The sequence below is a fragment of the Papilio polytes genome, unplaced genomic scaffold (assembly GCF_000836215.1).
Source record: "Papilio polytes unplaced genomic scaffold, Ppol_1.0 DF823991.1, whole genome shotgun sequence".
NCBI classification, from domain to species: Eukaryota; Metazoa; Arthropoda; class Insecta; order Lepidoptera; family Papilionidae; genus Papilio; species Papilio polytes.
The window spans coordinates 2316186-2332873 of NW_013525213.1; the positions used below are offsets into that span (position 1 = coordinate 2316186).

Sequence of the window (16688 nt, forward strand, 5' to 3'; positions counted from 1 at the left end):
AACCGCTCGTCGCGAACCTCGTAAAATTACATAGCGAAGCGTTCAGTGAACAATAACCTACTGTTTGAAACAGATTAAAAATTAAAAAAAGACATTTAATCTTATTAACACTACAATACCATTAGAAAGTAAAAAGAAAAAAAGCAATTAAATAAGACATAAGAAACACATAATTAAAAGACAAACGATGTATTTGAAATGTGCATTGCAATGCTGACCGGATTGAGTCCTCGCTCAGCTATAAATGCTGGCTGCTTGGTTGAAGTACCCAGCGCTGATATTCCGCCATATTAATGAATACCTCAATAATGTGAAACCGTACAAAACAAATATCTGCACAATGTGCTGAATACTTAATACAGATAATAATACTGACATAACTCAATACCTGGGGACATGTTTATATGCATTGTAAGGATTCCTCACTAAATTCAATGAGGAAATATATAATTAGAATATTACATTATTTTACACTAGCTGTTGCTCGTGACTTCGCCCGTGTGTAATTAAAAAATATAGCCTATGTTACTCACAGATAAATTACCTATCTGACGGTGAAAGAATTTAAAAAAATGGCCCAGTAGTTTTTGAGTTATTTCAATACATACAAAAATACACATCTTTCCTCTTTATAATATTAGTATATAGACTAGCGGTTACTCGTGAAATTAAAAAAAATTAAAATTAAAAACATAGTCTATGACGTAAGTTTTTAATGGTAAAAGAATTTTTGCGATCGGCTTAGTAGTTTTTGAGTTATTTCAATACATACAAAAATACAAATCTTTCCTCTTTAAATTAGTATACAATTATAGATTTTAGAGTAGACGTAAATGTGATGTATTTCCTTATTGTGTAATTTTAAGATATTAACAAGTTTTTCTAGTAAAATTCCCGCTACACGCTACATATCAACTGAACTGTCAAACTGTACAGATAAATTGACGTGTGTAGGGTCAATTTTAACTGTTACTTGTCAGTTCTCCCTTCTGAAGATGAAGAGCTGAAGAACGACAGGGGAGATGTAACAAGGAAATATCTTTTCTCAGAGTTATGAATCTATACTAATATTATAAAGAAGAAAACTGTTTGATTGTAACTAACCAATGAAATAACTCAGAAACTACTGAGCCGATTTCAAATTTTTTTTCACCATTAAAAAGTTACGTTGTCAGTGAGTAACATAGGCTATGTTTAATATTATTTTTTAAATTTCACGTGGACGGATTCGCGGGCGAAAGCTAGTTGTTGATGAATTGAGTTAATTAACGATAATTGTTACAAGTATTGTTAGCGTTAAAGAAATTCCAACGCGAAATTCATTTGCGTGTTTTATTTAGATTTTCAGTACATTTATTAATCTGATTAAACACGCTACAAACATAAATATTAAGCTTTCGTTTTTAACGCGATTAGAAAGCAAAAAAAAAACCAAAAGCACTAGATAATTAAAATTTGACTGTGTTTAGTTTCTATTTCTTGACCGATTTCCCAAAAGGGGGTACTCAATTCGTCTGTATGTTTTTTTTTGTCATTTCTCTATTAATGTCGCTAAAATAAGTTAATCATGATTAGTTGCTTATTTCCTAAAAGAGGCTAAACTCTGATTGGCCTGGAAATCGAGGTAAAGTATGCTACATGTGTTTTCAAAATAAAAACCAGCTATGTACAATTTGTTCGCAACCTCACTATCATAAGAAAGGGGGCGTCCGTAAAATACGTGATGTGTTTTTTTAAATTTACTGCCCCTCCCTCCCTCTCTGGTGAGATGTCGTGAAATTTTATTCAACCCTTTCCCCAATCCCACGAGAGTTTTTAAAAATGTAAAAATACAATCTGGTTTAAATGGACCAAAATAGTATATTTTTTTGTTTCAATCAGAAAAAAGTTACGTGATATTTGCCGAGACCCCCCTCTCTCCAACGTAAGATGAGATGAGATTTGACTCGACCCCCTCCCCCCCATCACCTCACGTAATTTATGTACGCCCAAAGTAATACTTCAATTATATACCACTTGTGTGTACATAAATGTACTTAAGTTATCATAAAAAAATTTTACTAACGACCTTTGTGACCTCTAATATCAAGGGCGGTTGTAACCATAGATATAGAAGATTCGAGTGCCCACATCTTACTAATATTAATGCAAGTCTAGATGGATGGATGTTTGTTAGAGTTTGTAGCCTAAACGGCTGAAAGGATCTAGATGAAATTTGGTATAGATGTAGATGATAGTCTGGAATAACACATAGGCTATTTACTTTTTTTTTAATTCCCAAGGACGCAGTCGCGGGCGAAAGCTACTTTTTGTTATGAAGTGAACGATCGTAGAAACGAAGTGGAAAGTTTACATGAGGTAAATAGTAAGGGCCTGTATTAACTAACACAAAGAAAGGACGTTTGCTATAAACTTGTTAAGGTAAACTAAATTATATCACGCCATTGTATAACAGAGAACAATAGCTTAATGAAGTATAAAGAATAATTACGACTAAGGCTGCGAACTGGAATCGAATAAACAAACGGTGTTTGCGTTATAACGATTAGTGGGAAAGACAAGTGGCGGTATAGGTGAAGGTACAATCGGGGAATTTGGCGATGATCTAAATTAAAAGCTTGTCATTTGAATGTTTTGTCCAGTTTGTTTGAAAACCAAATGTTTTTTTTTAATATCTTACATTACACTCGTCGAAATTATCAAACTACTTGAAAGATATATTGTACATTTGGGTTACGACTTTTATCAGAACTTTTATCTCCAAACAGTAAAGATATTTCATCTAATCTTAATATTATGTATTGATTGACATTTCGTATGTATTTCAATATCAAAATATAATTTCATCATCTCCCCTACCTTATACTACGCCTGTAGTGTCGGCGCACCGGGTTCTCGTCCTCCAAATAACTATGTCATGCGGTATCTCAGTCATCACGTAGTTCTTGTTCATGTCACATTTCATCTCTTTCTAAGTCTAATTAAAATGTAAATTGTGATTTCTTTTATATTTCAATTTAAGTACATATTAGAGTTAGAATTAAATGAAAATAGTTCGCTAAACATACGAATCTTAATTTCACATACGAGAACAAAAGTTTTTTGTCCTACTAAATTTTAAATTTACCACAATACAGACTTTCCATTTATGCATTGTTCTTAACGTAGCCCGAATTAATAGTAGGACGAAATACTAACTGTTCGTTGAAAAACAAGATTATGAATTAGACTTCTTTATTTTATTTATAATTTTATTGTTCTGGCTTCTTTTTACAAATTGCGTCGGAGCGTTTTACAAAATGCGTCGGAGCGGTGGCGGAAATTAGTTGCAGAAGGTGTACAAAGATTATAAAGTATATGCATAGATTATAAAATACCACAGAGTAAGTAAACAAATTAGTGAAGATAAAATAAAAAATAAATTAAACATAGTTCTGAGCGGCGCAAACCCTATTTTTATAAAATACTTACTCAAAATGTACTTCAAAAATAAACTACACGACGATATGCAAACTTGACGCAAATTTTTTATGGCGCTTATAAAAGCTGATAACATAAAGAAGTCATTAATTAATAAAAGCCAGACTAAGATAAAGGAAACGAATTCAAACATCACACATCAAATAATTTGCTACAAGTCACAAAAAACGATAAGAAAAGGCAGCCATAGACGCATTTCTAGCAGTCGACAGTAAAGTTGTCCGTGTACAGCCTTTAGTTTCTCCAGTTAATAAACATCTTACACTTGTAGGTCTTTAGCCTTAACATCTCTTAACCCGGTTTCATTGTAGGAAAAACCTTGACCGCGAACACTTCGCGTTATTCTCAAAGATTTTACAAAGGCAAGAGAATAAAATATTAAAGGAACAAACAAAAACATATTTTCTTTAAGATGAGTTCACACTGCTTAAATGTATAATCATAACATTCTACTCATTATCATTGAGAAAAAGATATTTGCATTCGTAGATTATAATGCATTTTTACTCTCGGTATCATAGTAAGTAAATACGAATTGACAATGTTTGGTATACAATGTACAGTAGCGGGAATCCGCATTGTTCCTAGTACCGAGACAAATTCGTCCTCTTCTTACAAATAATTAGGTAGCATTGATTTGCTCAAACGACAGGATAATTATAAAAAAAACAATAAGCTGCGCACCATTGACCGATCTATTTTAGTACAGATAGCTGCATCATATTGTTTATTGTTGCGTTTGAATGCGTACAAAACATTAAATCGATGAATACTTTTGGGGTGGAACACCGCGAGATTCCCCGATTGTACATACAAGACTATTTAAAACGAAATTATTACTGTTTTCATTGGGGAAATACATGTATAAAATACACAATCTACGAACCTAATAAATCGTCTATTAGTGGAAAGGAAACCGCACATCTAGCAATTGCGGCCACATCTACCCAGGCGGTCAGGTGACAGCAGTAAATATAGACAGAGAATTAAATTCGCTACCCACTATCGTTATACAGCACGACCAGTCACTATATTAATAACGTATGTTACTACAACGGGTTCTGGACATAATCGCATTTTGAACGACATTATCACCGAAATTGATAGGAAAACGTCCTATATGTGAAGCGACACTTTACAAGCGAATGGAAGACGATAAACAGTTTTTGTAATAGTTTTTAAACCTCTTTTTATACATTTTAATCGTCTTTTTAATGTCTGCGTTAAAAATACTTAAGCAATTTAAATGTACATTTCGATAATGACACCTGAAAGGCTGACTTAGTAAGTATAAAAATACGTTTCGAGTTTTGAAAAATCATGAGTACAGCTGTGGGGGTGTAGCGAAAGAGGATCTTTTCCCTACAAATAGGTCCAATTCCTCAACCAAATCTAGTTTACATTCCCATCCTTTCCTTGTACTAAGAGGGACGAGGGAGAGGACTAAAAATAGGGATTTGACACGCACATTTATTAGTCGAAACGAAATTACTTCCACTTGAGACCTATCTTGTATGGTCGACGACCATTGAATGTGGCTATACGACGACCATTGGTCTTGGTATAGCCACATTCAACATGTTATTGCGGGCTCTAACACTGTTAAATCTACGTGTCACATTTAATAAGCCGGAACAATAAAAATTTGTTAAACATTTTAGCAATGAAACCCACGGTTTTGATAGGGATGACGTCACAACGTCTAGGATCCGGTCGCATGTCAATATAAATTCGATGCTTTCTTTAATGTCATTTGACACTAATTTATGTACATAATAAATAGGTTCGCGGGAGAGAAAATGCTTCATTAAGTTATGTCGTTTAAATATTCAGGAGAATGATTTATTTTTAACTTTAGACCGTACTAGCTGTTCCCGTGCGACTTCATCCGCAAGAAATTTTATATTATTGTTTACATTTGTCAAATTATCAATTACAAATGTCAAAATGACATGACATGATGACAAACTTGCTTGCTCAATGTTGGCAGCAACTTATGATCTCTTTCCCATATAAGGTTTTTTGTCCAAAATGTTTACCCCCTAAGTTTTATGGCGTTAAAATAGATAGCCTAAAGCGTGACGCAAGTGTAGGGCTTTTTATTAAAAAAAAATATATTCAAAAAATGCTGTAATTGCTGAGATCTTAGGAAACAAAGAAGTGTGTGTTTACGCTTTATTATAATAGTATAGAAGTATAGATAAGGAATCCTAGTGTTTATAAACGACATTGAATATGACCGAATGATCTGACCGATGGAAGTACCATGAACCAAACACAGACGTAAATTGTATTAAGGTTCCGATGGGTGAGGTACCAAGTGTTCATTTGTTTTCTGCTGAACTCAACTAATTTTATTGAAGGTTTTCAAGATGTTATAAAGATTCTTTTGAATTTACTATTGCGATAACTTCGGCTCGCAAGAGATAAAGATAAATTTGGAGAACTGACCGCCAACCTTCGTTAGTCGGAGAGGCACCTTAAGAAGATTACGATAACTGATTCAGATGATTTACCGGCTTTTAAATTTAGCTTATTCAATCTTCTTTTTAAGGTGACAACTTAATGTGCAGGAAATACCGACTTCGTATACTTTCTTTTAATACATTTCATGCCAATACGAAACAGGAAGTAAACTCGCCGGGGATATCGGTGGCAGTCAACGTTTTAAATCAATTAATTTCCTTTTCTTATACTAATATTATAAATGTGAAAGTTTAGATTGATTAATGGTAGAATGTATATCCTAAACTGCTAAACGAATCTTGGTGAAATTTGACATAAATGTAGCCTATAATCTGGAAGACAACGAAGACAACTGATTTTTTATTACGAACGGACAAAGTCGCAAGCGACAGCTAGTCTAATAAAATTTGAAGTATATAAGAAAAATTTTCAGATATATGGATCTTTTACTAGTCGCAGAAAATATACACTTCTCGGCCTCTACACAATCAAAATCAGTTTATAGATTGACCGTAATAAATTTTAATATAGGTGTCCAAATCGAATAGGTTTATTTTTTATTTGAAATTCGTATAATAATCGCTCTTAACTTCCGCCTGTGACAGCATTTGACTCAATTCTTAAACAACAATAGAATGTCTAACGTTCCAAATGGCAAATTAAAGGTCGACATAAATGTAAAAAAAAAAATTAAATAATAGAGCCAGCCCAATTTTCTAGGAACATTATGAATTCACCAGAAAATAAATTAAACACATACTCAAATTAACGCAAATAAGAGAAGCAAACGAAAACGGACTTATAAATACCATCATTAAGATTACGCATTGTTTCTCCCACTTCGTGAATTCCCTGTTAGCATCTTACAACGCGAGATCACGTTATTCTTAGAAATATTTACAAATAATCGGCCCCGATACAATCCGGTTTTAAAATAATACAACATAACACTAAAATCGTAACCTCTTCAAAAAAGTCCCAGCTTTTATCCCACGCATAAAATATTATGAACAAATTTTAACTCCCAAAGTTATATTTACCACTTAACATCAACTTAACACATGATGCGACGTCGTTACCCGTGAACTAGAGCAAGAAACCATATAAATAAATATTATGCCAAAATATTACTTGCAAGAAAAATATAATTATAACACTTACATGTTAGTAATTGATGCAAAACTCTAATTTTTGATATTTCTATGTTACACTTCACCTTATTTCAACTTTATGTGAATTCTATACCACTATGATTAAGTTTACGAATGATATTTACAACAAGAACGGCAACAACCACCCGCTCAATAACTGGCTGCGGCCATTTTGGTGTTGCCGTTTGAAAAATTACTTATGTCAAAATCATATGACATTATGACGTATACTTATCTTGCGTGAGACAAAATTTTTTTTTTTTTTATTTATTTGCATTACTTTATATAAGTTTTGTTGTAGTAAAAGCAAGTATGTTTCAAAATACTTATTTGAGAAATAACACGAGGAATACAAAATAATGGCAATGATTTTATATAATTTACAGACAACTATTTATTTTATTATCTAAATTTCATTATACCTAATATCAAAGTATTCTGATTAGATGCAGTTATAATGTAAGTGCCGTTATTTAATAATTTCATGATTTATAAACATTGTTTTACTTGGTTTATTTATAAACGGGTTGAAACTGTCCATTTGTATTCATGCGTGAAATGACATTGACAAATGACAACTGTATGTTTGTAAATATACTTAGTTTTTCTGTTAGAAAATCTCCCATTGAAATTCAATTAGTAACAGGTGATATGGCGCATATAGAATTGCATTACGATCTACCGAAAAAGGATTATTAAAAAAAAACACAAACAATGTATAGAGAAGTATTTTTAAAAACTCTTTAAAGTATACTTGGAGTTGAATTGTACAATTTAATTGTCGACCAGAAGATTACATCCAGAATTTTCCACCAACATAGAGCATATATGGCTAAAGTAATGTAGTTAAGTATATCCAGCCAGAACATTTTCTTCTTTGCATACTCTGTACCTTGGAGGCCATCTTTAATTATATATTTCCTAATTCCTATAATCCATACAGTTATAAATTGCTGCATATTAACAGTATCTATGTTGAAATTGAAGATTATTCTGTCCGTATTACACATTTTCTTGTACAATTCTTGCAAATTCTTATCGCAGAAAAACCATTCCCTTTGTATGAAATGTGAGAATAATTTATTAGCTTTGTAGACTTTTTCATATAATTTAACAAATCTGGAAACATAAATATGGAGGTACAGATACAAAAAATTATAATTTTTTTTATTAATATATCTGTATTTATTGCTTTAAATATTATTGTCATTCTAAGGCCATACACATCTTCATTTAAGTTCTGAGCCTACTCTAGATTAGAGTGTTGGCCATAGACAACCATGCTGGTCTGCTGTGGGTTGACTTAAATGTTATCCTTCAAACATAAAAATTGTATTACCATAGACAAAAACAAATAAATTAGCTTACTTTCGCGGCTTTCCCATCAAAAAGCAGATACTGTCAATAATATAAGCAGGTATAAAATGCAATAGCCATGTAAATATCAAGTAAATAGATTCACTCTTTGTCTCTATTGCAAATGGCGACCACACTACTTTTGGACTTGCGAAATTAGGTCCCACATTCCTTACAATGTGAGAATAAGAATCTGAAAATAAGTATTAACAATATTAGTGACTAGCCTGTTGATCGAAACTTTTTCCCCATAAAATAAAAAAAAAATATCCTTTATTACTCATTGATAAAATAGCTATATAATAGTGAAAGAATTTTTTAAATCAGACCAGTAGTTTTTGAGTTATTTCAATACATACTAAAGTACAAATCTTCCCTCGCCTTACAATTAAAAACTTGTATCTTCTTTTGCACGGGGCAAATTTTTCAACAGATCATAAATATTGGAAGTTTGAAAGTTAATAGACTGCAGTGTAGACCAATAAATAATGTACTTATAGCAAAAACAATATGATACATGTTTATGGTAAATCACATATTGACATGCATATTTTATTATAAGAGAAGGGAGTAAACGAGCGGCTGGAACACAGAGGTTGTCAACAACAACATCTGCAAACCAGAGGAACTACAGATTGCCGGCCTATGTGAAATTTGTAGGCTCGCTTCTTGAAGAATGTTTAAAGAAATTAGGTATTAATATTTACCCCATGTTATTGGATTTCTGTTACTTGTTATTGTGTATATTTTAGGTTCGGTTGTTGTTTTCTTTGCTGTGTCCCACGCTGACACGATTATAGCATTGGCGACCATATCAGCAGGAACAATATCCAGTCTCTTTTCCTTATTATTCATAACTATGTGAACTAATCCTAAACCTAGACCTAGAAGAAACTGACGCAAAAGGTTATTAAGTTTAAACACTCGTTAAATTAGGTACAATCGGGGAATCTGGCAGTGTCCTATTTTAAAAGCTACAGTCGCTCTTTCTAAATCTACATATACAGACTCTTGGTCCATACTCTTTTTTGCACAGTTTATATAATTTTTTTCTTTTTTGTTTCGTCTTTGTGCAATCCTGTATTAATGAGTTCCTATGATTTTTTTTCTTTTCTTTTTTCCGTTATTAGTTATACAGCTACAGCCATTTGAATGTTTTGAACTCATTGAGATGACGCTTAATAGTATTTAAAATGTCTACGATAAAAGGTTGGATCGCGATACGTTTATAATTTTTTCATATCTAGTCCTTTACGTAATTCAATGGATTATTGTAAGAGGGGGAGTTTGTTTTGTTTAAAAAATTCTTTATTGTTACCAAATTACAATGTTTATGGAGGAAATTTTTGCGACAGAGCTTCTCCGTCTTAGTGTTACATTTATTAATTTTAAATTGCTAGGAATATACAATATGGAAAGTGGTGCACCGCAGAATTCCTCAACTATACCTGTACAAAGATACTCTAAGTGATCTGAGTGTCGATGTTAGTTATAAGTAAGAAAATTTTGAGATAGTTTGGTATTTTTTACTTACACCTGTAGCTCCATACACACAGCTCATGTCTAACCAGCCAGGAGACGGTTCGGAAAGAGTAGAAATAACTGAAAATTTTGATATTATAAAAATTACTAAACTCATGGACGACGACGCGTCAGGTAAAGATCTCACCTAGTGATGGTTTAACGATACAAATAGGCATATCTTCCGCCATTCTCCGCACCAACTCGTCTGCCAGAGCCTTTGACATCGTATAAGTATTTGGCCAGTCTCCTATGATTCTGAAAGAATAACTGTTGCTCGAAACTTCGCCCAAGTGAAAACAAAAAGTATAGCCTACGTTACTGATAACGTAGCTTCTTAATAGTAAAAGACTTTTTGAAATCGGCCCAGTAGATTTTTGTTATTTCAATATATACAAAAATACAAATCTTTCCTATCATACTAATATTATAACTGCGAAAGTTTAGATGGATGGATGTTTGTAGCCTAAACGACTGAACGGATTTCGATGAAATTTGGTAAAGTTGTAGAGGATAGTCTGGATGAACATATAGGCTACTTACTTTTGTTTTTTTTAATTACACGCGGACGGAGTCGCAGGCGAAAACTAGTTTATAATATTGGTATAGATAAATCTATTCGTTGCGATCTAAAAAGCATTTTTAAATCGTTAACGTAACTCACAATTGACTTGTTGCCTTTAATTTCTCGTCATCCCAAGTCTCAGTTATGTTTATAATAGCTTCGGGTTCACCAGGACTTTCGTAGAATCTTTCACTAATCACACTATCCTCGCTGCTTTTTTTCGCGTGCGTGAAAGCAGTGGAAACGTGTACAAACGCACGCAAGTTTTTACAACATTTGCCCAATTTTAGCACTTCTCTCGTCCCACGAACGTTCGCGAAGATGGCCTCTTTTAAATCACCGTCAAATCTTATGTTCGCCGCCACATGGAATATTATGTCGACCTAAGTAAAATATGAAATAGCAATTTATTCGCGAAAGAGACGTATTTAGTCTCAGAAAAGGACGTTTTTGCAACCTACCTCTTGAACTTTATTCCAATCGTCATTATTCATACCAATGTAACCTTGGCTGAGATCACCTTCAATCGCTATAATTTTATTAACAAAGTCTGGTTGCTTCGTGTGTAATTTACTAAATATCTAAAAATAAAACAATTAACTTAAATATGACGTCAGCGTCGGTTGTTAAAGTTTATTCCAATGAAAAGGAAAAGGCTTTATGAAACAGCCTTAACTGTATTAAGTTTGCCGTTGGACGAAACGGTTAGCGATCAATCGTCTAAACGGGAAACATTCTTTACGGGAGAGAAATAAAAAAAATGACTTACTGGATCCTTGAGAATTTCTGAAAGCCTTGCTTTGGGTTTCATATTTTTCTTAGACCTTATTAAAATGTATATTTTATCGACATTGCAAGCCCTGTAATTATTATTCGATTTACAATAAAACAAATTTTAATTTCCCAATAACAATGAGTGTTAAAGTTTTGTACATTTTAAATCTACACTCGTAGTCAATAAATAGTTCCTTATTGCTATCTTAATCTTTCAGTCGATATTATCCATGTCATGAACAACTAAAAAAAAACTCCTGAACTAATTTATAGAAAAAACATGAAATTTTTATTATAGTGTGTTGGTAACAAATATTTTTTTGCTACAAAAAACTCCGTCGAATTAAACTAAACCTGGATAAGACGTACCTGAAGATTTTCTCAATTATTAATTTGCCAATAAAACCAGAACCACCGGTGATGAATATTTTGGAACAAGTATAAAATCTCTGGATAGGTGAATCACCGCGGGCTATTGCTTCTAGTAAAGGTTCCTGTTTAGAGAGCATCAGTTGCTCTAATTCCAAAGCTGGATCCATGTCTATGGTATTAAGATATACAATTATAATATATTAAGCAGAGGAACTTTAAATTCCGTAGATGACGGCTCTTTGAAAGGAATACACACACATTAAAGGGAACATTCGCATGCAAGCTAGTGCCAGCTGTAGAAATGTATGTATATCTATCTATACTATTATAATAAAGCGTAAACACACACTTCTTTGTTGCCTAAGATGTCAGCAATTACAGCATATTTTTGAATAACTCTTTTTTTAATAAAAACCCGTACACTTATGTCACGCTTTAGGCTACATATTTTTACGCTATTAAACTTAGGGGGTAAATATTATCGATAAAAACTATATTGTGGGAAAGAGACTATAAGTTGCTGCCAACATCAAGGAAGCAAGATTGCCAAGGTTGATATTTGATAAAATGTTATAACAAATGTAACAAATAAAATTTATAAATACCTTTACAAGTTTTCGAGGTAAATTATCGGAAGATTTTATTCGCGATTTCTGTCTGCGATTAATTTATAAATATAAAGAGAATCTCTTCAACTGACCTCTGGCAAATTAATGAATATGGAAGCGGTTAACTTAATTTATTTGAAAACATGTTGACTTACAAAAAAATTATTGCATTGACGTCTTTACTTTTCAAGGAAAATTTATCAAACCGTTAGTTTTGTAGGTATAAATTTTTTTTATTTACTGTACTGGGGTTCTATTCTATCTTTGAAAAACATCAAGTTTTTTTTAGTCATTGAATCATTCAAAGTAAGTAATGTTACATTGTTATGCGACGAGACGATGGGGACATAAACCAGAAAGTGTTAAGAATGAATGTGGCTACAAAGGAAGAGGAAGACCTAGGAAATTATGGATGGATTGTGTGAAAGAGGATATGCTTAAGAAAGGAGTGGATTCAGATATGACGGCTGATAGAGATGTATGAAAGCAGCACATACTGTGCCGACCCTCCGTAAGGGATAAAGGCAAGTGATGAATCATTCAAAGTAAGTAGAGATAGTTATTGTTTAAAATTATTTCTTTAATAAATGTATTCTATATCCGTCACAAAGAGTTAATTTACAAAATAAATTACAAAGGTGACTTTATTCGCTTATACGTATCTCGATGAAACCATTCACGGTAATAATGATAATGGTAATCATTTATTGACAGCTAAGTATTCCCAAGTTCCGGTAATTTATTCGCGGATATTACCAAAACGATATTTCCTTGTGACAATCGGTTTAACCAATATCATTCGTTTCCTTACGTTAGTTTTCAAAAGACGTGTAACGAAAATAATTTAACAATGAAGATTATTTTGGTGCTGTGCTTACTGGTAAAAATCTTACTTATAGTTTGTCTAAATAAGATAGATTAGTTTGATAAATGACGCATATGAAGTATCGAATTCAATTTGTATGAAGGTAAAGCCGTACTTAATAGACAGGTATCGTAGTGACGAAACAAACACGCAGCGAACAATTACAAATGTACTATCGAAATTTATCGAACTTAACTTAAATTATTATTTTATTATTAACTAATTTAGATGACAATTCTAGTATTGATTATGTATTAGAGAATTTAGCGATAACAGAAATAATAGCGAAATCCAATTCGATTACGTACGGCTGTAGTAGTAATAAATGTTTATTTACTCTCATTATTTGTTTTGGTCATTATTAATTTGAGAAAACAGTATTTTTTTTATTCATAAGTTATAACTATAAATCTATCGATTCCAATTTCTATAAGAATAAAAATCGAAAATCGATAACATTCATGTGACTTTACACAACCCATCCCTACTAAATTTGAAATGTCAAACTAATCTAAATTATTTAGACACACTATAACTAACAAAGGATTAATATTTTTGCATATTTCTATTTTTAGCCTCAACTGCTAATCCAGTTTAAAGAAATATTTAGAAAAAATTACTACTTGCTTTACATAAACATATTTAAATATGTTGAAGCTAATTCACTTCCGCATTCGTTAGACCGTAAAATTTTCTACAGTTAAACTGAGTAGTCTCGCGACTGGTCGCAAGTTGCTGCTTTTTTACAAGGAAACGCGGCCTCGGAAAGAGGGTTTAAGCCGCTAATCTTCCATCGCCGATGTATCGATTGGGTTTTGTTCCAGATGCTGTCATCTGCATTCGCTTCTTCCCCAGATCTGGGAGTGGCGTACAGTAACCATGCGTTTAGTTTAGAGGTACGTTGTACTTTAAAATAACATAAATAGAATAACACTACGTAAGCAAAGAAAGCAAAAAGACCCCAAATTTCATCACACGATTTTTAGCTAAACTATTTAACTACGTCTTTGACTCCAAAAATCAAACAAAAAATGGGACCCAACTGCAAACACTACTTTTCGGTTAAAAAAAGAATTATCAAAATCGGTCCACTAGCGGCGGAATTATGCCGTGACACACAAAAATAAAATAAAACATACAGACGAATTGAGTACTTAGTAGTCTTTTGGGAAGTCGGTCAAAAATGATTCAATGAGCGACGATCTTTATTATCACTAGAGTAGACTACTACTGCGTTGTTGTAGTCTATGGTGTAGTTTATGAGTGCAAAATCTATATAGTTAGTCTGGTTGATAAGTTTTTATTAAAACTGATGTTTTTTACAGTATAATTACCCGAATTCAAGTCAGTCGTCGAAAGTAAGTATTTGTTTGTTTAGAAATAACGCTTAGGCGGACTGCTTTAAACAGTCTGCAGTTAAGGTACACTGTAAACGAACTAGAATTAGTCGCCGCTATATAGCGACTATACATAAATAAATTATTATAGTTTTCGCCTGCGGCTCCGTCCGGAATTTAACAAAAACTTAGTAAGTATTAGATGTATTCTTCCAGACTCCTATCTCTATGCCAAATTTCATCAAGATCCGTTCAGCAGTTTAGGCTACAAACTCTAACAATCATCCTTGTATTTCGCTTTCATAATGTAAGTAAGATTTAGAGTGTGCGTACACCTAAAACTAAACTATCGCACAACTGTTTAGTCGCGCTGTCATTCCTATGACCTAATATAGATGTGCGCACACTACTCGATTTTTTGTTGTGCAACTAAACAGTTGAATGGATTGAAACAATCGACAATCGCACAACAGTTGTGCGACAGTTTAATCAAAGGTGTGTCCGCTCTAAATAAATATAAACGCGTCATAATCTCCAAGATCGGCAGGCGGGTTGGTGATCGCAGAATTTCCATCGAATCCCCCCACCCTTAACGACTACAATAGACTTATTTTTTTGCAGGGTGCAGAATCAGGCAGCAAGAAGCCTGGAAAATCGTAGCCTTTGAATTTCTATGTCTACTCCAATATCAAGTGAAAATGTTTGTACATCTAATAAACATCTCAAAATAATTTTGTTTAATTCTTTCAGCTAAAAATCTTTTACGCTATTTTAAAGTAAACAATCATATGAACAAGCTCCAAGCTCGTGCTTGGTTATATGCGTTAATTGATTGGGGGAAATTGAAGCGAACTGTGTCGTCTACTACTAACCATTAGGCTGTCATTTATATCTTAAAAGAAATAGAGTATTCAGTAATTAAAAGAAATGTAATATCAGTATCGTAGCTATTTGAATTAATCGTTTAATTTAAATCTAGCTTTCGCCCGCCACACCGTCCACATGGAATTAAAAAAAACAATAATAACTATACTATGTGTTCTTCCAGACTATACTATAGATCTATGCCAAATTTCATAGAGATCCATTCAGCCGTTTAGGCTACAAACTCTAACATCCATCCATCCGTCTAATCTTTTGCATTTATAATATTAGTAAGATTATAAAGTGGAAAGATTTGTATTTTTGTATGTATTTAATTCACGTAAAAACTGCTGGGCCGATTTAAAAAATTCTTTCACCATTAGGAAGGCGAGTAACAAAGGCTATGTTTTTTTTTTAAATTCGGACAAAATCGCGAGCAACAGCTTGTTTAAAAATAAATAAACTTCTTCAAGGCATTTATTAACATTTCCGTAAAAAGAGTAAAAAAAAGGCATGAATAGAACTTGATTGCAGTTCCCTTTGAATCGCTTTTTAAAAAGGATCAGTGATGTAACGACATTTCATGGTATTCTTTAGAGCCTGCGCACACTTGAAACTAAACTATCGCAGAACTGTTTAGTCGCGCTTTGATTCCTATGACGTCATATGGAGGTGCGCAGTCTACACGATTTTTAGATTAGCAACTAAACTTTTGCGCTGCGGAATCGACTATCGCACAACCGTTGTGCGAGAGTTTGGTCAATGGTGTGACTAAATATTTAAGTGATTATTTTTTCTCATGATATATTTAACACGTGACAATCAAGGTACCATTCATATTAGAATCAGAGTTATGTTAGTTGTAATTTTTTTTTCCTTCATCATCTCTTTAAGTAATTTTAAATTATAAAAGTAAAGTATCCAATCATACTAAACATACTTAATATTATAAATGAGAAAGTTTAGATGGATGGATGGATGTTTGTTAGAGTTTGTAGCCTAAACGGCTGAACGGATTTCGATGAAATTTGGCATAGACGTAGAGGTCAGTCTGGAAGAACACATAAGCTACTCGGTTTTGTTTTTTTTCTTAATCTACGCGGACAGAGTCGCGGAAGAAAGCTAGTTAAACCTATAATAAAAAGATTATCTATTCTTATAATAATCCAAATGGAAACTCTTTTCAGTCTGGCAATACGAGAACCTGAAAGTATAGATTTTATACAAATTACTAACTCGTTTCTAATAAAAACAAAAGCCACCCGCATTAAGGGGATTAAAACAACTAGATAATATAAATAACTTACTAATACGAAAAGTTTTTTTAAT

General features: G+C 32.8%; 2 protein-coding genes and 1 long non-coding RNA gene across 3 annotated transcripts in view; 1 reads left to right on the forward strand and 2 right to left on the reverse strand.

Annotated features, from left to right (window-relative positions):
- LOC106101369 overlaps window positions 1-7267 on the reverse strand; it is a 23853-nt gene extending 16586 nt beyond the window's left edge. The window contains exon 1 of the mRNA XM_013280571.1: window positions 7108-7267. The gene's annotated coding sequence lies outside the window, so the exon portion shown is untranslated. The remainder of the gene's footprint in view (window positions 1-7107) is intronic.
- Window positions 7268-7687: 420 nt separating this feature from the next.
- Window positions 7688-11833, reverse strand: LOC106101282 (fatty acyl-CoA reductase 1-like). Its single transcript, XM_013280447.1, has 9 exons — window positions 11683-11833; window positions 11309-11399; window positions 11001-11120; window positions 10639-10922; window positions 10123-10232; window positions 9988-10055; window positions 9161-9347; window positions 8466-8646; window positions 7688-8216 (listed from the first exon to the last, which is right to left on the reverse strand). Exons 1-9 carry the CDS (start codon window positions 11820-11822, stop codon window positions 7841-7843), a joined length of 1557 nt encoding a protein of 518 aa, XP_013135901.1. The 5' UTR covers window positions 11823-11833; the 3' UTR covers window positions 7688-7840.
- Window positions 11834-11897: 64 nt separating this feature from the next.
- LOC106101415 lies at window positions 11898-15222 on the forward strand. The gene is made up of 4 exons (XR_001225511.1): window positions 11898-11988; window positions 13983-14054; window positions 14484-14516; window positions 15117-15222. It is a non-coding gene; the product is annotated as an uncharacterized LOC106101415 (long non-coding RNA).
- Window positions 15223-16688: the final 1466 nt, after the last annotated feature.

Bases quoted from the DNA above. Each gene is read 5' to 3' on its own strand.
- LOC106101282 (XM_013280447.1), bottom strand. From the start codon at position 11,822: ATGCTCTCTAAACAGGAACCTTTACTAGAAGCAATAGCCCGCGGTGAT. The intron at 9,348-9,987 runs GTAAGTAAAAAA...CTTTTGCGTCAG, and splicing joins GTGTGTATGGAGCTACAGGT to TTTCTTCTAGGTCTAGGTTT. The intron at 8,647-9,160 runs GTAAATATTAAT...ACTTATTTTCAG, and splicing joins CAGAAATCCAATAACATGGG to ATTCTTATTCTCACATTGTA.